Genomic DNA, 22740 nt, shown 5'->3' on the forward strand with positions numbered 1-22740 from the left:
ATGTTTGGGGTCAGTCTGGGGCCGGCATTTACGCGCTGACCAAGTGGGCGGGCGCTTGGAGAGCCAATCGGGGGCCGGCCCCCTAAAATAGATCCGGCCGTTTTGGGGGGTGACAAAAGTGATCAGGGATCATGTAGCCAAATTTACTTTTTATTAAAGTGTTTGAAAATAGATGAGGTGTGAACCCAAGTTTCAATTGATCGGTCGCGCTGGATCCAGCACCGACAAACACAACGTATAAGGATATCAATGTGCCACGCGTACGGTTTTGGGATATTTGGTACACTTTCAACAGGCAAGCACAAAAAGAAAAAGGAAACAAAAAAGTAGACAAAATCAACGTCGATCCCAGATGCCGATAACCCATGTCCCAGTGACCCCATCATGTCCAAAAGATGCAGTATACCGATGATGTCGAGGCGGTCGATCAGGACCGCAAACTCGATAGCAAACCATAAAAAAAAAGAAAAGCAAAGTAAGCAGCACAGAGGAATTGCGGGTATGATTGATGACAAAAAAAAAAAAAAGAGGTTGGAACAAACAGCCACACCCAGAGAGGGGAAAAAGACAGAAACACACACATAGGAATATGAGTGAAAAAGAGCAAAAGACAGAAAAGGTCACAGAGACCCCAAGTCTCTCTCATCAACATGGTCATGGTCACATCGGTTGAGAAGACGGTCCGAGGTCCAGATCTAAAGCAGGAGGGATATATAGAATGACAATGTGAAAAGGAGGAGTCGTGGTGGGGTGTGTATGTTGCAGCATGACCGGTCATTTCTCATCCGTGACGCTCATGGGGAGAAGAAAGATACGTGGAAAGAGATATCGAAGTCTTCTCTCCTATCGTCGCTCGTCGGTATATTGAATTCCCTGCATCGGAGCTACGGAGCCGTTCATCAGAGGTGGCAACGTGCGCGGCTGCTCCTGGGGCACGACGGACCCATTGCCGAATCCCGAGAAGGCCGGACCGGGCGGTTGTCCATTGGTCGGAGTCGCAGACATCGGATGGTGCTCGAAGATGGAAGGGGTCCGCGAGGGGCCATTGGCCTGTTGCTGGCTCATTTGGACCCGCATTTCCTCCATCTCAGTGCGCAAGACCGAGTTCTCGCGCCGCATTTGGCCGAGCGATTTCTCCAGGGAACTGATGTACTCGATAGCACGCGTCAAGGTCTCCCATTTGCTAGATTTGTTGTTCTGACTTTGCGGGAGTCGCATGCGTAGGGCTTCGAAACAGTCTTTCATCTCGCTTCGCCGTTTTCGCTCGGCCAATTTATGGGTGACACGCAATTCGGGGGTCCGACTGTACGGAGTGTTACCGCCGGCAGACTCTGATTCGCCAATCAAATCCCGGACTTGCTTGTGCTGGAGCGAGTGATGGTGAACATTCTGCGGCAGTTCTGAAACAAAGCATGAGTATCCATAAGTATCATCAAATGATTCCCCCAACTCCCCGAAAGAGCTGAACAAGCCACCATTGGATTGAGACTGAACTTACCGTGTTGTCCCCGTGGCATGCGCTCTGAGTACATGCTACTCAGGGATTCTGCTGTGCTACCTTTCCGAGAGAACGGTGGGTTGGATTTCTCGGTGGATGAGATGGAGCTTGAGCGCGCGACGTCAGGGTCGGGGAAGGCATAAGCCATACCCGCGGTGGGCGCTTCGGCATTGTAAATTTCAGATCGAGGGTTGGAGGAAATTGCAGGGGCCGTCCGCCCGGCCGCAAAGCTACGATGCTCCCCGGGGCGTGGACCTAAGGGGGACAGCGGCTGGCTCCCTCCGGAATACCGAGGTCCCCGGTATGAGTTCATATCGTTGGAGATCCCGCGTTCCCGTTGCAGACTGGACACAATCGATGATTGCGACGCATTGGTGCTGTGGTAGGGCGAGGCCGGGTTGATCGCCAGAGAGCTAATCCCTTGGTTCATCCGACTGTCCACACTGCTCCGCCGTGATTCAGGAACCTCCACTACGCTCCCTCGTTGCGATGAGGCATCGAAATTTTGGTTAATGGACGGCAAGGCCGAATTCGGCTGGGAGGTGTTGAAGTTCGGGGATGGCTGTTGCGCGCCGGCAGATGACGGCGTGGTGGTCGTCGAATGGTCATGCCCAAAGGGGGATCGATCGGGCGCGACGTGGCCGCGATTGGGCGAGGGTTGTGAGGTCGAGGTCAGGAAGGTGAGGGAGGGATAGTTGTTGCCGGTGCCATTGGTCGTGGTCGAGTAGGTTGAGGATCCTGGAGGGTCAGCATGCCGCTCCCAATCGGTTCCGGGGGGATTCCTACTTGTGCTTTGCGGCATTGACCAATTTCCCGAGTCGCGTTCAATTGTGTTCAGCGAGGAGTTCCCAGGCGACTTCTCGGCGCCATTAACGCCGGCGCCGTTCATGTTCGCGGTCAATGTCGAGATCGAGGGGAGGGTCTGATTCGAGGCCGCGGGTGTCTGGGGTCCCGACACGGGTTCCCACGGCCGGTGGGCGATAGAATCCATGGTGAGAAGGCTCGCGTTTTTCCGGGGAGAGGTTCTTCAATTAGAGTCACAGGCGTCCAGGTCCGATCGAGCGTTTCGGTAAAGTCCGTCCACAGTCCAGGTGTAGTTGAGGGAGGGAGACCTTTTTTTTTGTCAAAACACTATCGCATGTTCCCAGGCAGGGTCCAGTGATCCAATTGAGGCGAATGAAACAGAAGAAAACCAAATCGATGACAATGGTGGTAACGACTGTGAACAGCAAATGTGAAGATCTGAAGCGGTGTTTGGAGAGGATGACGGGGCGCAAAGTGGACTCGGTAATCCAGCGGCGGAAAGAATGGAACCGACAGGCGCGACAGAGAGGTTGGAGGTGTAGGGAAGTATGAAAGAAGTGCCAACAGGAATTGTGGTGGGGTTTTTTTTTTGAGGATATCTTTTGAGGAGGATGAGGTAGTAGTGAGTAGTGGGCAGCGTCGAGGAGGAGGAGGAGGGGGGGGGGGCGGAGGGAGTGAAGGTGGGAGTGGAAGTGGTAGCAGTCGTAACCCGTGGACGGGGTCAAGTGTAGGGATGAGAGCGGTTTGACGGGGCCCGATGGAACCTCGAGAAGGCCGATCGGGGAGGGAGGGGGGGAAGGATGTTGGCCTGTGAGGATTGTGGTTTGAGGGGAGGGGGAAGGAGACGATCTCACGCTAAAATGTATTGCGATCACTCGAGAACGTTCAGTTCTTTTTTATTGACTTTCGAACCGGGGAAGGTTGGATGAGCCAAACCGACCTGGGACGATACAGTATGGTCAGAACGGTACGGTATAGTGGGTATAGTTGGTGGGGGCCCCGGTACCTTTTTTGGGTTTTTGGGTTGGCAGGACTTCAGTAGGATGACGATGATGAATAATCACTGGAATCCTCCACCCCTCCTAAGGGACGCGAAGAAGAAAAGTCGAGGAGTGCGGACGATGCAAATCAGGGTCAATCCAGCATGGAGATCCCAAGATCCCAGGCGTTGCTGGGGAGGTGTGGATAGGGGCATACAAACTCCCCCGGCCTGCGTGGACCAACTTCCACGGCAACGTGGGAATCAAATCCGTAAACGCTGGAGAGTACCAAAAACGGGTTGGGAGCGGACGAGGGGGGGGGGGGGGGGGGGGGAGTCCCAAACTTAACCGCTGTTTGAGGCAACACGCCCGGGGTCTTGATGACACCGTGGGGACGGGGCAACGGCTGAGATTCGGGGCTCGGAAGGAAGCACAGCGATGCCGTGAGAGATCGTGAGCAACGCTGGGTGAATACGAGGAGTATGGCAATCGGCAGACAAAGGGAACCGAAGAGCCCAGAAGGCAAGCTGACGACGTTCAAATGTGAAAGCTTCGATTTTCCTCTTCAGATCCGGAGCAGTGACAGGACCAGAAATACAATCACTATGTACTCAGACTCGGCTCTATACTCCCATCCGTCACCTCCTTCCCAGCAGGCAGTACGAAGGAGGCAAATCGCCTACTTACGAAGAGCAACTAGAAAACGAAAAAAGGAATAAAAAATAAAAATAAAAAATAGAAACAAGCTTGGGTTCCTACTATTGCCGACGTGCCTCTTTTTTTTCCTTTTTTTTCGGATTTCTTTTCACATAGGGTTTTTACGTGGATGTTGCGAGGCACAACGCAGCATCCCTTTCGCCATGACTCGGGGCTCCGGGGCACGCCCGTCAGCCATGAGCCAGGCAAACAATTCCCACCCCCCGGTCACCATCACATACCTCGATCTCGAGACATTGATCCATACAATACCATGAGGTAAAAAAAAGGTGAAAGAAAAACCCCCGAATTACATGGAATGTACGGGATACCGTACGGGAGGAACGGTGACCATGCGCCAAGCCCCAGATGTGCGCTACTGCGCGCAACACACGCTCCACCTTGTGTGCCACGAGGCTGACCTTTCTGGGGACCAGGCAAGGGAGTCTGAAGAAATGATGGAGGTGGTTTAGAGGGATTCCCTTGAAGTTACATCTGGTTTCCAAAGGGGGGTTTTGGGGAATCGGAATTTTTTTCAACCCAAAGTATATCGTTTGCTAGTGCGATTGAAACGTAATCCGCCCCAAGACACAATTCCAATATTCCAATCTGAAATGCCCTATACCTCTCAGCATGGCGGATTTTTCCCGTGTCGGAGCTGGTCCTGCTTCAGGTTCAGAACCGAACCGTGATTCCCGTATCGGTCGGCGTAGTTGCCCGAAGAACGGCGTCCCGGAGATCGTCCTCTACTCCTCGACTCTTACTGACAATGAACAACTGCGGTTTTTTTCCCTCTCTGTTTTTTTTTTTTCTTTTTCTTATTTTTTTTCTTTCTTCCTTTTTTTTTCTCGATGAACTCGATCACAAACTTCCGGAGGGAAAAGAGATGGAAGCGACCGCACGGGCAAAACCTCCCTTCGCTGGTCCTCCAACTGGAGGGCAAGGATGGCCTAGAAACCAACCGGGAAGTGGATCCGTGGTTGCTCTTCCATCCTCCTCGCATGGCAGGAAAAGCCTAAAAAAAAGAAAGTCGAAAATAACCATAATAACCATCGTCTCAGAACCTTAAAAACAGGCAATCGAATTCCAATTCATCTGAACCCTAATCGCCCGCCATATTCAGTAGAAACACACAAACTTAGCAATGGATGAAATGTATGCCACCGTGAATGCAATAGATCATAAAATAATCATAGTCATTAAACCTAAATTTCATAATTCGCTATTTTATCACCGTGTAGACGATAATCGAGTTTCAGGCCAATAGCCCGTCCTGACTTCCTCTCGCAGATCCGTTCCATGTCTCGTCCGACAATCATTTCGAGAACAAGAAGATGAAAAAAAAAAAGAAAAGAAAAGAAAAGAAAAGAAACGAAAAGAAGGAACATCAATCATGATCTCCAACAGGACGTGCATTCTCCGATCCCTGAGGTGTCGTGGAGCGCAGACCACCTGCGCGCAACGCCAAATGCCGGTATTTCGCAGGGTCACTGGAGAAAATCCCTGGGCGACGCAAGGAGCCCCACGATGTGGTAACCCTCAAATTGATGGTCTCATCCAGCCTCGTTGTCTCTACTGTCTTCACTTTTTTTTTTTGCAGTTCTTTCTCTCCATTACATCATGACCATAGTCTTCACGTCATGGTCAGTGCAACGTGGTTTTGCGGCACTTTCCTTTCCGCGCGATCCGCGATCTGCGATCCACGGGACGGTGAGGATCAAATTGAGTCCATGTATAGAGGAAAGACGACCCCCAATACAAACAGTCGCGCGAGATAGAGACAAGGTTGGGGACCATCCCGGCTGGCCTCGTGTTCTATTGTAAACTCAAACCATAATCCCTGTCCAGAAGGCCTGGAAGGGCTCTCAATACCGTTCTGGTATCGCCGGACGGCGTACGATACCGAATCGACCTCCCCGCGGAAGAACACGAACCTGCACTATCAATAATCAGAAATTCCCAAAAATGACAAAATTAGAAAAGAAAAAAAAATAAGAAAAAAAAACAAAACCAGACCAGAAACAGTAGTTCCCCCCCCCCTCCCTTCACGTGGCAAATGATCGGCCTCAGGGGTGTCCAGGGCGTTGGGCTCTTTGGGCTCTTTGGGCTCCTTGCAGGTGTCGGTGGAGGATGAGCTCCTGGAACAACCTGACATATCATCTTTCGAGGGAGGAACTATCACGAACTTACACCCGGGGAGAAGAGGGGGGGAAAGGGAGGGTGGTCAACCTGGGCGAGAGTAAAGCGCGCTAATCCCCATTTCCCATCGACGTTGGACACATGGCCGACCGGACAACAGGGATTGTTGCAGCTGCAGGAGATGTCCCGGATACTCTGGCTGGACTGGTCGCAACGCAGGGTCTGGGATGTACCAGGTACATCCCGCCCCAACAGGGGTGCGCTATAGTTGCGATTGGACTGCTCCCCTCTCCTGGTTGACCCTTGATTCGGACTCTTCTGCTCCATGATGCGAGAATACCCTGGCCTCTCCAGTATTTCCAGCATTCGCAGCACTCGCAGGTACTCGCAGTATTCCCATTATTCCCAATATTCAGCATCGACGATCATAGTTAACGGACCGACCTTGACAATACCCATAATACCGGTACACAGGGGCAGGGTTGTTGATAGACTATATTCTGTACTTGGCTCGAACCCCCTCTAAACTCTCTAAACGCTCCCTGTCCTCTATGTCCTCAATGCCCTCCTCTATACGCTCCATACGCTCCATACGCTCCATGTCCTCTTTCACCCTCAATTCCCCTCCCCATGCAAGACCTGTCTAACCCAACCCACACGCCACGCTTCTTCACGATGCGTAACCCTCCGTCCCACACATGGCAAATGATTGCCTCCCGGCAATGTCTCCCAGAACCTTCCTGGTGAAGCTGGCAAGCTCACTAGGTCGGACCATTCTCCCTCCTAGGTACAGCAGGACTACTGCCTGGTCTAACTCGAGTGTCTGCAGCCCCAGTTTCTGACCTGGTTCCTGACTGGTATCTGCCTAGTATCCCTCCCTCTCCCTAACCGATCAAGCAGCAGCCAAAACCGTGATGGTCTCCCCTCAATCGGCCGGGTTCAGTCCATAGGTTCTTCCAGTCGCATTCTCTCCTCTCCCGGACTCTCCCGTTTCCCCCCTCTCCCTCGTCCCACCACCGGACGCGGGCAGCAACCACTTCGCGTAGAACTAAAATCGCCGGCGCCAAGCGTGACACCGCACCCCTCCTTTTTATTTTTGCCTCCCCAGTCCGCGCGCCGCGTGGAGCCCGTTCACAAGCAGAAGCTTGAGCAAGATCACGACTCGGGCCGGCGACCATGCGTTTGGCCGAATGTCACTGGGGCTTTGTGTGCCAATCGACGGAGTTGGCAGATGGGTACGCGCAGCGGGCCCTGTGCTACCGGCCCAGCAGGGCCCGCACCCCCGCGGCTATGGGGGAGGCAAGCTCCATTCGGTTTTCTGCTGGTTGTTGGGGAGATTTGCTCTTGTTCGCCGCCGGTAGACTGCATGTGGTGTCGTATCCCCAGACCCCAGGTCCATCCTGGCCACCGTTTGGAGTTTTCTGTTGGGATTCTGTGCTACATACCGGACAGTATCTTGGCGCTGGGCTCGAGTTTGATCGTGGTTGGGTTTAGGGCTCGCTGCCCGAGCTGCCGAACCGCCTCAGAGCTTTCCCTCCCCGCCGTTGGTTGTTTCTCCCCCCGAGGCGCAGGCTCTAGAAGCCTCGGAAAGTCCCTCGATCCGGGGCGTATCAGTCCGTATCGAGGACCCGATGTATCACACCTCTATGGACTAAATGTACCATCTAGAAGATCTACGTATATTGTCGAGGCGAGAGGAGGAGCCTCCACCGGACGGTCTCAGCCATTCTACGCCTCCCCTGCAAGTCGACCACTAGCGGCTAGAATGGCGACCGGGTAATTTGGACGCTGCAAAGTCGGTGGGCGTTTGGCCGTGGCTGGCTGTCTGATTGTTTGTGACGGGTGGATGTATCGATTCGACCCCGGCTCTTGTTGCCTGGGCTGTGGTTTGCTTCTGAGCCTGGACTCCACCGTGGTCGACTGGGTTGTCTCCTGGATCGAGAGACCTGTTCAAATATTTTCCCCGGTCGATGTGATTCACTGCTTCCTGGTGGGCTTGTTTTTGGTGTCGTAGTCTCGACCCGGGCAGGGTATCAGGTCCCATACCGCCCGTCACCACTTTGAGTATACGAAAATACGAGGTATAAACGTAAATGGAGCCCGTTGACGCGGCGTGGAGCAGGCAGCAGGAATAAACGGTCTTCCTCAGCCCTTCTTCCCTCTCCGAATCACTCGCACTATTCTCGTCGGGCATCGTACCTTCGTGCCCGCCCAATAACAACCAGGATGATCGGGGTGGGCTGCTGATGGAGACCCGCACCGCCACTGGAGGTGTGTAGGTTTCAGTTTCCGGACGAGGACCGATCAACTCGATCAATTCGATCAGCTTGATCGGCCTGATCAGCCTGATCTGTCTACTCATGACGACTCGCGACGCCTATCATCGCCTCGCGCGGGATTGCCACATGGCGCCGTAGCCTTGCAGCATGTTTCTGCCCCCTCGACCTTCTCCACACACTCACATACTCGGGGACGGTAGCAGTGATTCCATTCTTGGCTCCCCAGAACCGCTGGAGCTTAACAGTACGTCAGCCTGTCCAGAGGAATGGTCGCTGCGACTTTGTAGCGCCCCGGCTCCCTCTCGTCTTGGATCTGCGTGGAGAGTGGGTACTCAGCCTCCAAGGGGACCGTGTGGTGGGAGTTTGGATCAGCCGGAGGCTCCACTTCACGAGATAGAGTTGGCCATGCCAATAGTCCTCATCCGGGAACGCCAACATGGCCTCTCCCATTCCACAGCCACGCTGTATCAATGGCCCTCCTTACGGATCCATGGCGTCGTGGTGCCTCCCACGCGGAACTATCATCCACCACCACCCATCGTCCCTCAACACCGCACCAGCACCGCACCGACACCGCACCGACACCGCACTGACACCGCACCAGCGCCGCCCTTGGGTCAAGATCCCTTCCTTTCTCCTCGCCAAGACCCGATATCGTGATTTGTCACTCGAGCCGGAGAAACAGCCGCCGCTACCACCCACCGTCGATCATCCGGGCCTTGATCCCGGAGCTGTGGGAGTCGCGACGTGGATTGGTAGATCATTCCATGCTTTCCCCTCCCTTGGCCCATGGCGCATCCGCGTTCGCTCTCGCTTTCCATCCGCCCCCTGCCCTTGGGGTAACGATGCTTCTTGGACCCAGTCGCCTGGGATCTGACTCTCTCTCTCTCTCTCTCTCTCTCCACCCTTCCAGCGCTGATCGGATGGTGTTTCGCTGCGACGGGTCCTCCTAATCCCTCCCCCTGGCGTCCTCGCGTGCTGGTGCTACCTCACCCGCAGACCCCAGGGCTATTGATGATCCGACATTATTGCGTCCCGACAGAAACAGTAGATGCCGCGGATAGCATCCGGCAGTCTTCCACTGGTCTTAGCGACTCTCCCCGTGTCTCACAGCTCGAGTCCCCTCAAGTTTGTCTGGGACAGCGCCCTACATCCAGAGGGCCCGTACCCAGTACGCCCGTATGTACCATCCTTACCCGTAACAATGCCGTAGCTGGTGACATCTATACATACACATTCATCCATAAACAAGGGGGCCCTGTTTGTCTAGTTTCACCATCTCCCCCTCCCATCTCCCCCTCCCATCCCCTCCCCTCTAGAAGCCATGCCAATTATTGGTCCTTGTTCAATCTTTCCCTCTCCCAAGTGACTCAGAGCCCATCGTCTCCAAATGATTCTGTTCGCTCTCCCAGCCATGTGGTTTGTTTCAGGTTGGGGGCGTTGCGCCCGGTAGCCCGCCCGCCCTGCCCGGCGGCGAGCGTGTTAGCGCCGACATGGTTCCACAGGGTTTCAACTACCGCCAGGGCCGTGCAAAGCGGGATCATCCCGCCGCCCGAATTCAAAGCCCCGGGCCCATTCAATAGCCGCTGGGGTGGAGAGGGGGGGGGGAAGGCCTAGTTCGGTGTAGATGGTTTCATGTTAGGGGACTGCAGCGTTGCGCTGGGACGCCCGTCGCCCTGGGAATAGGTCCTCATGTATGTCTGTTTGGTTACCGGGGTAGGAATGGCTGTACCAGGGATTAATTATCATGCGATGCAACCCGGACGAGGATAGGACGACCCGCATTGCTATTTTCAACACGCTCCCGCTTGTGGCGATGTGCACAGTGACGCACTACGGGCTGGTCCTGGAGATCATAGCCTGTCATGTCCGGCGATTGGGCTTGGCCCTGGTTTCAATTCTACTCTAAAGTGTTATGTCTGGTGTGCTGTCTGGAGTCGAATGTCCGCTTCTCTATATTCGAGTATCTCTTGAAGATGTAGGAAGAGTTCCAAGCTAGATGGAAAAATATATTCAAGTATTGATAAACAAGTATATATATTATAGACCGACTCGAGGAGGTTAATTTTTGAATGACGGTGCTGAATTTTGTGCCTGGAGAGGTCATGGATACTCTAAACACTTTCTTATATATATATGTATATATATGTAAACGGTCTATACTCCTCTTTCAAACATGTTTTAAGATTGCTGCCCTAGAAGCCCATGTCTACGGTGATTAGCTCATTCCAAAGAAAACGTAGGGTCCAAGGTCTCGAAATATCTAATTATCTTCTACGCTTTTCCCTTCTCTTCGAAAAAAAGGGTTTTCTTTTTTTTTTTTTTTTTTTTTTTTTTGAAAATGGGCCGTCTGTTGAGAAGGACCGAGGATAAAGTATAGGAAGGTGCAAAGAAGGTTTGCGGCTGAAGATGGAACCCTGCCGTCAATATATACTACGTTTAACCCCTGTATGTTCGCTATTCGTTGAGGAATTGAGCTTGAGACAAGAAAGGATCAAAAATAGTCTGAGGTTCCAATCATACCACAGTATATACCCTGCAGCGAGGAGAGGCTTCCTGTTGGCAACGTGGGATGGCTATTGCCATCGTTTAGGTTTGGGGCCGGCCCCAATCTACGGCCGCGTTTGGGGGCCGCGTTTGGGGGCCGCATCGATGGCCTATTGCGCGACTGCCTGATGAATCATAGTTGCATCCGATTTAAGCTCTTTGGGTGTGAGAAAATCCATGATCAGTGAAAATTGCTCTTCCAGTCAGTATCTTGGCTCTATTTGCAATCGCGAGTAGGATCGGTCACGAAGTGAGAATCCATATAGCCTCAACACATAGACTCGACAATGGGAAGATCCTCTGGATATAGCCATGCCGACGCCTTTGACCAGGGCTGGCTTCCAGTCGACGACATTCACACCCTTCACTATGAGCAGTATGGTTCCATGGATGGCAAGCCAGGTATTTTGACCTTATCTTCCTTGTCCTTGTCACCATTATTTTGGATAATTCTAATCGCAAACAGTAATATATCTCCATGGCGGACCCGGAGACAGAGCCACGAAAGAAAATACGAAATTTTTCAACCCGGCAGTGTATAGAGTCGTGCTTTTTGACCAAAGAGGAGCCGGAAAATCGATACCGAGAGGAGATATCCGCAAGAACACCACACAGCACCTTGTTGCCGATATTGAAAAATTGCGATCCCATCTGAAGATCGACAAGTGGACTATGGTGTTCGGGGGCTCATGGGGTTCCACATTGGCCGTCGCCTACGCAGAAGGGCATCCCGAAGCAGTTGGCTCCCTCGTTCTTCGTGGAGTATTCCTGGGGACCCAGCAAGAGCTTGAATGGAGCGAGGAAGCTGCTGCAAATTTCTATCCCGAACTCCAGGAGGCATTCTGGGACGTTCTCGAGCCAGAAGAGCGGATCGACCATATGTCCGCGATATCAGCATATTACAAACGGATCACGTCCAAAGACAAGGAAAGATGCGTGGAAGCGGCCAGGGCATGGAATATAAAAGAGCTCAGCATGAGCTCCGTGGATTCTGGGCCACAGACATTTGTCGAACTGGAAGACGAGGACTGGGTTCTGTCCTACGCGAGAATCATTACGCATTACTTTGCGCACAAGAACTTTTTAACGGAGAACCAGTTGATTCAGAATGCGGAAGCTATCAGACATATCCCGACGAGTATCGTTCAGGGGAGGCTGGATCTCCTTTGCCCGCCTAAGTTCGCGCGAATTCTGCACAAAGCTTTGCCACAATCAAAATTGTATATGATGCAAAGTTCGGGACATTCGGCATCAGAGACTGAAACTCTGGAGAAGTTGATTGACGTGTGTGATGAGTATGGGAATCTCTAGAAGAAAGATAGTTGGACCTGATATGTGTATTTTGGATTTGATAACCGTGCAGCAGTTGTTATAACTAATTTATGGATCGTCCCAGGCCGGACATTGAGTTTAGCCCCGCTAAGTCCGATTTAATTGACTGACATTTCATATGATAAGAGCACAAGGCTTAAGTCCGGGAGCCCCGCTGTCATGGGGCGTAAATGTGGATCCTATTGCTCTGAACTCTGAATATAAGAATCACGAAGTAGTGCATTTTCTACATGTCTATTTTGAAATAACACTACCAGCATTGAAGCAATTAAGCCGGCACGACTGCTATTGTGTTTGAGTACCCGCAACACAATATTCATTCTTGAATCCATAAAAGGACTCGCAATGGATCGAAAGACCTGGCTAGTAACTGGTGCATCATCTGGGCTTGGAACCTCAATTGCCGAAGCCGCTCTCAAAGCTGGCCATAAGGTAATTGCAACAGCACGCAACCCAGCCAAAGCAGCTCAAGACAACCCACAAATTGAGGAGCTTGGGGGATCATGGTTAAAACTTGACGTAACAGACAGCGAAACCACAAAGCTGGTTGAAAACGCAATTCTCCAGGCTGGGGGCTCAATTGACGTGGTTGTTAATAATGCCGGCTACTCTCTGCTTGGGAGCATTGAAGATATGAGCGAGAGCGAGATTGAGACACAGTTCAGTACGAATGTGTTTGGTCCTGTACGCGTACTTAAAGGGACACTGCCTTTCATGCGGGCCCAGAGATCCGGAACTGTCGTCAATGTGAGCAGCATTGCTGGTATTCATGCGCAGCCTTCTTGTGCGATATATTCGGGGTCAAAGTTTGCTTTGGAAGGTAAGCCTCCCGTCTATTTTAACCATGAAGATACAAAAGCCACAAGAGATGCTTAAAAGCTATGCAGGAATGTCTGAAAGTCTCTCAAAAGAGCTCCAACCCTTTGGAATTCGAGTCATTCTTGTTGAACCCGGCGCGTTTCGGACAAACTTCCTCTCTGCATTTGTCGAGCCGGCTGCAGGTCATAACAAGGATTATACCGGGACACCACTGGATGCGACGCTTCAGAAGTTCAGGTCAGCGAAAGGCAAGCAACCGGGTGACCCTATGAAAGGGGCTCAGAGGATCCTGGAAGTTGTGACTGGCACAGCTATGGGTGTTGGAAAGGAGAACCTGCTGCGATTGCCACTTGGCCCAGATTGCCTCAACCGCTTCCAACAGAAGGTGGATGAGCTGCAACACAACTTAACGCAAATGAACGAGATTGCAAGTTCCACGGATATTGAATAAGGAGGACATGTAGTAGAAATACCACTTGGCATCTCTTTAATGAAAAAGACGAGAACAATCTTTGCATATTTTTAAATACTATATCTACAAAGCCCTAGACTTTTGTGCATTATGGTCAAAGGAAATTTAACCAACAATCTACTTGTTCCCTATCATCCATGTCACCAGAAAACCATCTTATTTGTCGTCCTCGTCCTCATCGTCATCAAACTCCACGTCAATGTCGCCAGTGATATCCCACCGGTCACCCTTGGCCTCAGCACTGACGTACTTGACGAACTTCAACGTGTTGATATCTCGCAGGACAATGCTAAGGCGGTTCCAGCCGGCCTGTGTACTGAAGAGGATACCGTCATCCTCGTCAGCACCGGCAGAACGGTAGATAGCGGGGTCAGCCTTTGCCTTCTTCGGTTGAGGCACTCCGTCTGCGTTCTCATTGTCTTCTTCGTCCTCTTCTTCATCTTCATCCCCGGCCATATAGATCTCATAGCCACCCACGGAAGGATGCTCGGAGGACTCATCCTTGGCCGAGGGCTTGGACGGCACATCCTCGCCGTCTTGATCCTCTGTGTCCTCTTCGCCGTCTTCTTGCTTCTCCCAGCCAATAGTTGGAGTGAGACAAAGCGTAAACTCGAGGCGCGGCTCTTCGCCATCGTACTCGCTGGCTAGAGTATAGTCTGCACCACGACGGAAGCGCCGCGCAAGCAGATTGTGGCTCTTCAGATGGTCAACACCGGTAATAAGAGCGAGCCACTTTCGGAACGGCTGCGAGGGGAAGAGGATGTTCAAGAGTTCCGTGATTGGGTTCTCGGCGCGGCCCTCCGCGGATTGTTGGTACAGATACCGGTGCTTGTGCGGCGGCCGGGCCACAGTCCACCCAGTCTTAGCCTGAATCTCATCGGAAGAGGTGGGCAGAGTCTCCCGTTCTTGCTCTTCAATATATGCGCTGACACGAGAGGCGAACTTCTCATTCAGAAACTGCTCGAGGCTGAGAGAGCACTCGTTCGAGAATGATTCGGACATCTCATCTGCGATGTCGGGAGTCAGGTATGACGGGGCAATGTATTGGACAAGGAACTCCAAGTCAGACTCGCTGAATTCGTTGCCTTCTGTCTGTTCCTCTACCTTACTCTTGCCCTTGCCAGTTACCTCTGGCTCCTCCCAAGAGACTGGCTTCGGCTGAGGTAGGTCGTACAAGTCGCCGCGGCCCTGGAGCTGGGCAAGGCTGCTACGTTCAGCAAGTTTCTCCTCCAATCCCTCCTCGTATCCATCTTCGCCCTCTTGTGGGATGTGGAACCATCCACTAATAGCCATGCGCACTCGCTTCTTGGACTTATCCTCGCCCTCGCGGTGGTGATATACCTCCTCGACATCGTGGAAACTCTCGCCAGGTTGGACAGTGAAGAAGCTCAACTGGTTGAAGGCAGGGGGAATAGAGAGGCTGTAATCCGGGCTGGGAATCTTGACATCCTCACCCTTAGCATCCTTCTTGGTTGTGGTCGGATATAGGCGCAGCGCACCGCCCCATTCTGCCTGCCACGGGGTATCGGGATCGGTAAGATAGAGAATATAGCTGACGCGGCGACTGCCAATAACATCATCATGGCACAAAAGATGGCATCCCTCGGTATAAACATTGATTGCCATGTCCGTCTTCTGCCCACTCAGCTTGCCCGAGCCAGTGACGGAAGACAGGTACTCGCGAAAGCGCGCAGAGTACATAGCATCACGAAGCTTCAGAAGGGACGGGAGCTTGGAAAGAGAAGAATCATCCAGACCATCCAGATTTGCCAGATCGCCCGATTGGAAGATCTTGTAGATGTCGGTCTCCTTCTCGGTGAAAGACAGGTGCTCTTGAATCTCATCGCGGACGGACCGTAGCAGGGAGGGTTCGATTAAGGGACAGATGACACCGTGGAGATACCTAGACCCCCAAACATATTAGCTCTGAGACCATTGGAATCAGGATTTAGTGCTAGACATACGGGGAAGACTTGGTGTATGCATCGGTATACTTCTTTTGTTCCGCGGCATCAAACAGACCATCACGAAAGCGGGCACCGGCCTCTTCGCTAGAGAGGGCACGCTTCTTGGATTCCGGCAGGCCATTGCCATCAAGAGAGCCTCTTTCCACAGTCTTGCGCTTCATTTTGTGTGTAGTCAGGGCGGAGGAAGGTATAGTTGCCGGTGGGCTGATCGTGAAATTTTCTGGGGCGGTGAGACGTCAACTGGGCGGTCAACTGGTGTTGGTTCCTGTTATGCTTCCTCAACTATCAACGACAGCGTTCATTCCTCTTCAGGCTTTCAAGGTTCGTTTGATAATTTTCTTTCATTCTCTGGCCATGGGAAACCAAGTGAAAGTGAAACAGATGCTCCATCTGTGATTCGCACCTAGTGCCCTGACCAAGTACCGGGCGCTAAGAGCCTCAACCTACCGCAACTGCGAAGCTCTATAATATCTTGCCTATCAGACTGACATGTTGCGGGGGTGGGGGGTTTTTTTTAAAGAGAAATCCACATAGATTGAATTTTCTTAATTTCTCAAAGATCAAACCATTCCCTGTTTTGCACGGCGTTGTCGAAGCGCTGTTGGGGTTTGGGTCCATTGAGGCTTAAGTCGGTGTCGTCACTTGCCGCGGGCCCAGAACCACTGGAACGCGCCAGCCTTCGAATCTTCATTCCGCACTTCGCTTTAGACAGCGTGCCTGGCATTCTCACAGAGACGAAGGATATACCCTCCTGACGGTGCCTTGACGCACTTTCCCCCTCTATATCACCATGCAGTCTGCGCAAGACAGCACTGCGACTTCATTTCAAGAGGATCGACCTGGCACCCCACCCCGCCCGCCCTATTCCCCGGTGACCCCGGTGTTCGCACATCTCGACCCAGTTGCATCCAACGACGCCACGATCATACCACCTCCTCTTTTGCCCTCACCAACATCCAAGGTTGTACCAGAATCGACGACTTCATACCGCGCACCACCTCCCCCAGCAGCTCCGCCCGTTTTCAAACCGGAGCCGCCCCCAGTTCCGATCTCCGAGAGCGAGAACCCAGATGCGATCGCTCTGCGCTCTGCGATCTCTATACTGCAACTACAGAAGCAGCAAAGCTTGCGCGATATACAAACGCTGGATCGTTTGAAAGAAGCTGCTGCCGCGGATCCAGAGGGCTTCGCGCGCGAGTTGGCAGCGGGCCGTTTGCGCACGGAGGACCGCGGGGCAATCATTCAGTTCTCCGACAACGATGCCATGGAGACAGAAGAGAATGCACAAGAAGACCAGAAACATGCTGAAGGCAACCAGCCCTCTGCATCAAAGTTCGGTTCCATACCGTCGCCACAGAATGTGGTCCGAATGCCCCCAATCAATTGGGCCAAATATAAGGTGATGGGCGATTCGTTGGACCGTATGCATGAAGAGCAACTGCGACGACCGAGTTCAGGCGAGCCTCGACGAGAGCCAGCCGCCGAGCATGTGTTGGCGTCGCCATATCGGCCCCTGGTTGATCACTTAGGGACACCTGCCCGGCTTGCCCGGCCATCCAAGGCTAAGAAGCCATGATTTTGGACCAGCGCTTTTGATTTATGACTTCATACCTTACGACTTGATGTACTTTACTACACGAATACACCTACTAGAGATATCTTGAAAGAACAAGAGCATGATCATTTCACGAGGATGCGTCGGCCGATCTGGCGTTTCAGATCATTAGACCTACTCCTTCTACTTGCGCCAACCGCTGTCACCTCCACCTCCTCCAAAACCACCGCCTGCACCGCCTCCAGTACCTCCACCGGCACCTCCACCAGCCCCGAAACCTCCACCAGCACCAGCGCCGATGCCAGCACCCCACCCTCCCCCAATTCCCCCACCGCCACCACCACCTCCTCCACCGCCGCCGCCGCCAACTCCTCCGTCAGAGCTTCCTACCCCTGCCATATTCGATTAGCTTGACATTTCTCTAGATATCTCACCAAAGGACATGACAAACCGGCCTCTTTGGCCACTGGGGCAGCAATGGTGGCACCTCCCAAGCTTAAGAGGGCGAGAAGAAACTGGAGCCGCATCCTGGACTTTCGTTCCTCTGATAGTCAAATAGTCAATACCAATCTCTTAGACAATCGGAAGAAAATCGAAAATGGAGAAACTGGGGTTCTCAATATTTATTACCTGATACTTTTGAGTAGATAGATTAATGAGAATTGGATTGTGTATAGCAAAGTAATAGTCCAGAACTTGGGGGCACGAGACTGTTTTATATCCTGGCCTATTTATTCAACCTTCACAAGTGAAGGGCCTCCCTCGCTTTACCTTGGAAACTCGGCGAATGTGTTTTATAATTCGGAGGTGATTGAATTACAAACTAGTCACATCGGGCCTCCGTGAGCTTAGATTTCAATTTTGCGAAGGGGTCTATCTCGTCTAGATCCATATATTGCTTTTTTTTGCTATTCTGGGCCAGTCGAGACAAGGATGCAGGTCACAAAAACAGCTGTCAGCATGATGAAAGGCTACACGACCGTGTGGTGCATGGCGTGGAGTGACAAATGCGCATAATCCAAGGCCTGCGGCTGTCAGATTTTGGGAAGACTGTCAAGTTACCTCCATATATGCGACTTTTACCCGGCCCCCGTAATTTAACAACTAAATAAGTGTATAAACCAATTTTAAGAGTGAAACTCCCGTCATAGGATAGCTATCAAAGCAAAAAAGACACATCCAAAAATGGGACAGGGAAGTTGATATCAGGAATATGTTCCTTTTGCTCCCAATCAAAACCCAATTTTCATTCTAACCATCTTGCAGTCCTACAGGTACGGATGTTATCGTTAGTACCATCAAGTTGATGAATGACCGAGTGAACTCACATCAAATCTTCCGCATATAGCAGCTATATTTGCATCTGTGAATAGAGTAATCCGATGCTCAAGATTTAGCGATGGAACTCCCACCCACAAAGACCGGAAGCTTGAGTTGCCAGAGGGAGACGCGGTACATATTTGAATTGCCACGATGTATTGGCATTCACCACTGAACCTTCTAGAATACGAAAGCTTGAATCCTCGCAGGTGTTGATCTGGTGGGATGTCTATGAATGTTTCCTTTGTGGGTATTCGAAACCCCAAAATCTCGTTTGGGTGACTGTCCCCAAATAAGAATTGGATTCCTGTGACCCATGTTTTCTGGGCTTCATCGAGAATTGAAATTCCAATCTTGAAGATGGGTCTATCCAAGAATATAGTTTGGTGAAATGCTTGAACCCAAGATTTAGGAAACTTAGGTATCCTATAGGATAAATAACCACTTCGTTCTCTAGGAAAGTACTTCCAACGTAGGCCCTTGGCTTTGCGCTGAACTTTCCTAACTGGAATACTGCAAGGGTTCGGAATCATAGTAGACCGCTCTTTCAACCATATATTCCATTCCCAATATTCTTTCATTTTGATTAGCTGCTCATTGTTTTGAACCTTTTTTGTTTTGAAGTAGAGCCAACGCCAGTCCAGGTGTAATGGCCTCTTCTTAATAAGGTCCTGTGGATATTTCACCAGATAGTTTAAGAACCCACGCTCTCGGTTGAGAGCAAATCTGGTCTTCCAAAAATGCTGGTTGAAAAAGAAATCTGCTGCCACAGCAGAGACCAAGCGGAACTTTAAAAAGTCAGTAGTTTTTAAATAACTCAACAACTCTTCCATAATTTCTTGCGGAAAACGTGCGAATGGATCACCGGAATATCGAATTGTAGCTGGTCGTTCTTGATGCTCTGGTTCTGGCAGAGGTTGACACCGCCGGCCCATTTTCTCAAATATTGGAAAGTAAGGTGTGTCACAAGATCCATGGGATAGAAATTGCCAATGATCATAGTCTATCGGTGTCATTAGTTCCAATGGAACCCAGGAGAAAATTGTGAAGGTAAGTCACCAACCCAGAATATGATAAAGATATGGCTTTGGAGCTATGACAAAAGCCTGGTAAAATTTCCCCAAGTCGAGCTCATCCTTGTTGAAGTGCTCAATTAGGAGCTGCCAGCAGCAATCGTGAAAATAAATCACTTCACTGCGACACCTGTGGTTACAATCTGCGGGGAGCAATGTCTCATCAACTGTAACATCAAAAACATTTGAAAGACAAGCTTCTATCTCGTTATTGAGATATACTGAAAAACTCACATTAGTGTACAACATGATAGGGATGAGAAAGGTTTTTTACATGTCCTCCAGAACCTCTGACAACGATCTGCGAAGAGGTTACTTTGGCGGCAAGATAGGCATCTCAAAAATACCATTGTGACTGTGTTTTTTTTTTGTTAAATATTTAAGTTAATGGCTGGGTGTTGATCATGTTGAAAATTAGTTCTCCGAGGTGAGATCCAGCTACTATAAATATTTGACGGGGCAAAAGTCAACCTATATGGTTCCATAATAGCGTATACTGATCACGATTACGTCAAGTTGCCAGTCATAAGAGATAGTCAAGTCTTCAACTATTGTAAAGATCGGTACATATAAAATTTTTTGATTTTGATTGAAGAAAGCTGGTGAGATCTGAGCTTCCTGGAGTAATATATCCACAGGAGGTTGGATGCTATTATGTACCAAAGAAGTAGGTCCGAAAGCACCCTTTAATTATTCAGGAGACCATAGTGCAGCTTTCATGTGGTCTATTAATTAAAGCTTGTGACATACAACAAGCCAATAGAGGGATAATACACATGTCATTAATAAGACCCTCAGAGCTTTGCTTTATTAGCTTTCTCCCACAGCTCCACATCTTCTAAACTTCTCTTCTGTAGCGTATGATTTCTGTCTTCGACCCTGTCTCGCCAACTCAGGTTCCCGACATGGTCATCGAGACCATTGAGAACTCGTGAATACATTTCCTCCTTCATGGTGCCATAAATCCCTGTTTCAGCTTTGTTGAGCAATTTTCGACTAAGAATCAGCTCAATGACTTCTTCTAGACCGCCAACCGCATCAACGATACCCGCCTGTAGCGAATCCTTGCCACCAAATCGACGCGCTTCCAAGACCACATTCCGGAAGCTGGTGGGGATCAGCTTTTCGCGGAAGATCGCCATCATAGGTGTTTGTAGAGGGACTCCGAATTCCAGTTCGTTGACACACAAGAATCCTTTTTCTGGATTCTGCACCCGGTAGTCATGATACATGGCGAGCATAAAGCCACCTGCGAATGCGTGCCCGTTCAACAGACAGATAGTCGGCATAGGGAATCTTAATAAAAAGTATTTAGCATTCATTTCTCCTGAAAATTGACCGGAAGAAATGCATACGTCAGAAATCGCCTGAACAACCGCCAGAGCCATTTATCCAGGAAACCTTCTGTGCTTGTTGCAAGCTCCAGGTCTAATCCATTGCTGTAAAACTTGGCGATACCGCTGGTAGTCACCACGACACCTTTTGGATAGCGGTGTTCAATGATATCTAGCGCTAAAATCAGCGCATCAATGAAAGTCGGAGTCAAACGATTGTCTTTTGGCGAAGTGAAGGTTAGAAGATAGATATTCTGCTGTTCTTTGCCTTTACTCGCGGTGGGATTGGTGCACACTATGGAGCCTCCAGTCGAGGTGATCGGGACTGTGAAAAGAGTGGTCATGATGATGTTTGATGGTGATTATAAGATCAACCGGTCCGAGGCCTGTCGTCTTAAAAAATCCCCATCGATTAACCAGGATCGGGCAGCTCGGGACTGGTTCTTCGAATTATAATCAAAGCTCCGCGGCATCACATGCTACTTCATGCTCCAGAGCGGTTACATGGCCCGTGCGCGATGACATAATCTGGAGAGTTCACTCCGAGTCAATAACTCTTCGTGTCGTGGGGAAACGGCCTAACGGACGATAAGTTGTTTCTGATTGGATGACATCCTCCCACCACACTGTCTTTACCAATATAGCTTCACATCTCAGATAGAGAAAAATAAAACTTCTACTCACTCTTTCATTCCGATAGTATCTGTTTCCTTTTGGGGAGCCCGTCCTCCAGCGTGGTGTGTGGTGGTTTGGTTGTTGGTTCGTTGATCCTTGTCATCCAGTCTGCCTGCCAGTCTTGAAGACGAGCGCCCTAGTTCAATAGCTAGTTAATGGACTATTAGTTGTGGCAGCGTAGTGTGGATTAGCTGAAGCTGAACAGCATCGGACAGAAAGACTTAACGATGCAATTTTCATGGAATATGAGTGACTCGATGATCTCACAGGCACAATGGAATAGTGATGGTTGAATCCAAGTTGGATGCAATTTCAAGGAGAAAGCAAGGTTTGGTCGAAATAGTTTCTTATTTTATGTCGAAATTCAATGCGCTACAGATGATCCTGATGTATCTTTAACTGCCTCCTCCACATCTATCTCGTTTTTTCGTGCTAGATGCCGCTGGCGGACCGCCTGCCGGTCAGCAACATCGTATTCAGGCCCTGCAGGGCTGCGCCCGATCCGATCACCCAATATGCGGTCATGTTCCACCCGCTTCTGGTCCAGGTTCCTCGCAAGATCCTCCTGCTCTCCAAATCCAGGGTGTCCGGGGCCGGCAGCACTGCCAACGGGACCAGCATGCGCACCAGCTTGGGCGCGGCGCAAACCCATTCCCTTGCGCTCGACAGAGTCCGCGATGTAGCCTTCTGCGGGTTGTTGCTCAACTCCGTACTCTAAATCGACATCTGGGGAGTCTTGCATTTCTCGCTTTGCCTGCTTATGTTCCTCATCGAGGCGAGCGCGAGCGGCATCGTTTGATGGCTGGGAATTAGCGGTTCGTCGAGTAATAGAGCCGAGTGCATCACCATAATGTCTTTCTGTAGGCGCAGATTCTCGCTGTTCCTGGGGAGTATGGGAGACTGGGTTTGCTGCTTGAGAGTATGCAGCTTGCTTGGGGGGTTGTTCTGGCTGTGCAGCTCGATGACGGGTTTCCATGCCGACGGTGCCCTCGGTGGTTCAAATGATCGCTAGAAGACCGTATATGCAATGAGCGCATGCGTGAATATGACGGGTGCGAAGGACGGATAGGTAAGAGCGAAGAAATATATAGCATAAACGACTCCTAGTTCGAGAAAGAGCTGATGGCTCTATGACGTCACGCCCTACAACAGGCTTTCTTCCATGATAACCAAAAGATACACTAATAGTTGGAAGATATCAGAGTATGAGAATATGGCACCTTACTATATGCTTGTATAGAGGCATAGGA

General features: G+C 50.8%; 12 protein-coding genes across 12 annotated transcripts; 5 read left to right on the plus strand and 7 right to left on the minus strand.

Annotated features, from left to right (window-relative positions):
* Positions 1 to 843: 843 nt before the first annotated feature.
* N7462_000752 (uncharacterized protein) lies at positions 844 to 2489 on the minus strand (the record flags this gene model as incomplete). Its single annotated transcript, XM_057072478.1, has 2 exons — positions 844 to 1400; positions 1499 to 2489. 2 exons carry the CDS (start codon positions 2487 to 2489, stop codon positions 844 to 846), a joined length of 1548 nt encoding a protein of 515 aa, XP_056939008.1.
* A 5381-nt stretch (positions 2490 to 7870) lies between these two features.
* Positions 7871 to 8479, minus strand: N7462_000753 (uncharacterized protein; the record flags this gene model as incomplete). Its single annotated transcript, XM_057072479.1, has 1 exon — positions 7871 to 8479. One exon carries the CDS (start codon positions 8477 to 8479, stop codon positions 7871 to 7873), a length of 609 nt encoding a protein of 202 aa, XP_056939009.1.
* Positions 8480 to 8832: 353 nt separating this feature from the next.
* On the plus strand, positions 8833 to 9273 carry N7462_000754 (uncharacterized protein; the record flags this gene model as incomplete). The annotated part of the gene is made up of 1 exon (XM_057072480.1): positions 8833 to 9273. One exon carries the CDS (start codon positions 8833 to 8835, stop codon positions 9271 to 9273), a length of 441 nt encoding a protein of 146 aa, XP_056939010.1.
* Positions 9274 to 9766: 493 nt separating this feature from the next.
* N7462_000755 (uncharacterized protein) lies at positions 9767 to 10263 on the minus strand (the record flags this gene model as incomplete). Its single annotated transcript, XM_057072481.1, has 2 exons — positions 9767 to 10009; positions 10231 to 10263. The coding sequence occupies 2 exons, from the start codon at positions 10261 to 10263 to the stop codon at positions 9767 to 9769; spliced, it is 276 nt and encodes a 91-aa protein (XP_056939011.1).
* A 967-nt stretch (positions 10264 to 11230) lies between these two features.
* On the plus strand, positions 11231 to 12254 carry N7462_000756 (proline iminopeptidase; the record flags this gene model as incomplete). The annotated part of the gene is made up of 2 exons (XM_057072482.1): positions 11231 to 11345; positions 11410 to 12254. The coding sequence occupies 2 exons, from the start codon at positions 11231 to 11233 to the stop codon at positions 12252 to 12254; spliced, it is 960 nt and encodes a 319-aa protein (XP_056939012.1).
* A 366-nt stretch (positions 12255 to 12620) lies between these two features.
* N7462_000757 (putative short chain oxidoreductase/dehydrogenase) lies at positions 12621 to 13545 on the plus strand (the record flags this gene model as incomplete). The annotated part of the gene is made up of 2 exons (XM_057072483.1): positions 12621 to 13095; positions 13163 to 13545. 2 exons carry the CDS (start codon positions 12621 to 12623, stop codon positions 13543 to 13545), a joined length of 858 nt encoding a protein of 285 aa, XP_056939013.1.
* Positions 13546 to 13722: 177 nt separating this feature from the next.
* N7462_000758 (oxidative DNA demethylase) lies at positions 13723 to 15694 on the minus strand (the record flags this gene model as incomplete). The annotated part of the gene is made up of 2 exons (XM_057072484.1): positions 13723 to 15469; positions 15531 to 15694. The coding sequence occupies 2 exons, from the start codon at positions 15692 to 15694 to the stop codon at positions 13723 to 13725; spliced, it is 1911 nt and encodes a 636-aa protein (XP_056939014.1).
* Positions 15695 to 16323: 629 nt separating this feature from the next.
* On the plus strand, positions 16324 to 17109 carry N7462_000759 (uncharacterized protein; the record flags this gene model as incomplete). The annotated part of the gene is made up of 1 exon (XM_057072485.1): positions 16324 to 17109. The coding sequence occupies one exon, from the start codon at positions 16324 to 16326 to the stop codon at positions 17107 to 17109; it is 786 nt and encodes a 261-aa protein (XP_056939015.1).
* Positions 17110 to 17226: 117 nt separating this feature from the next.
* N7462_000760 (uncharacterized protein) lies at positions 17227 to 17502 on the plus strand (the record flags this gene model as incomplete). The annotated part of the gene is made up of 1 exon (XM_057072486.1): positions 17227 to 17502. One exon carries the CDS (start codon positions 17227 to 17229, stop codon positions 17500 to 17502), a length of 276 nt encoding a protein of 91 aa, XP_056939016.1.
* Positions 17503 to 19225: 1723 nt separating this feature from the next.
* Positions 19226 to 19730, minus strand: N7462_000761 (uncharacterized protein; the record flags this gene model as incomplete). Its single annotated transcript, XM_057072487.1, has 2 exons — positions 19226 to 19411; positions 19716 to 19730. The coding sequence occupies 2 exons, from the start codon at positions 19728 to 19730 to the stop codon at positions 19226 to 19228; spliced, it is 201 nt and encodes a 66-aa protein (XP_056939017.1).
* A 545-nt stretch (positions 19731 to 20275) lies between these two features.
* N7462_000762 (enoyl-CoA hydratase/isomerase family protein) lies at positions 20276 to 21159 on the minus strand (the record flags this gene model as incomplete). Its single annotated transcript, XM_057072488.1, has 2 exons — positions 20276 to 20777; positions 20837 to 21159. The coding sequence occupies 2 exons, from the start codon at positions 21157 to 21159 to the stop codon at positions 20276 to 20278; spliced, it is 825 nt and encodes a 274-aa protein (XP_056939018.1).
* Positions 21160 to 21854: 695 nt separating this feature from the next.
* N7462_000763 (uncharacterized protein) lies at positions 21855 to 22466 on the minus strand (the record flags this gene model as incomplete). Its single annotated transcript, XM_057072489.1, has 1 exon — positions 21855 to 22466. One exon carries the CDS (start codon positions 22464 to 22466, stop codon positions 21855 to 21857), a length of 612 nt encoding a protein of 203 aa, XP_056939019.1.
* Between the last annotated feature and the right edge of the window lie 274 nt (positions 22467 to 22740).

Source organism: Penicillium macrosclerotiorum (assembly GCF_028827735.1).
Source record: "Penicillium macrosclerotiorum strain IBT 26536 chromosome Unknown utg000001l_segment0_segment0, whole genome shotgun sequence".
Lineage (NCBI taxonomy): Eukaryota > Fungi > Ascomycota > Eurotiomycetes > Eurotiales > Aspergillaceae > Penicillium > Penicillium macrosclerotiorum.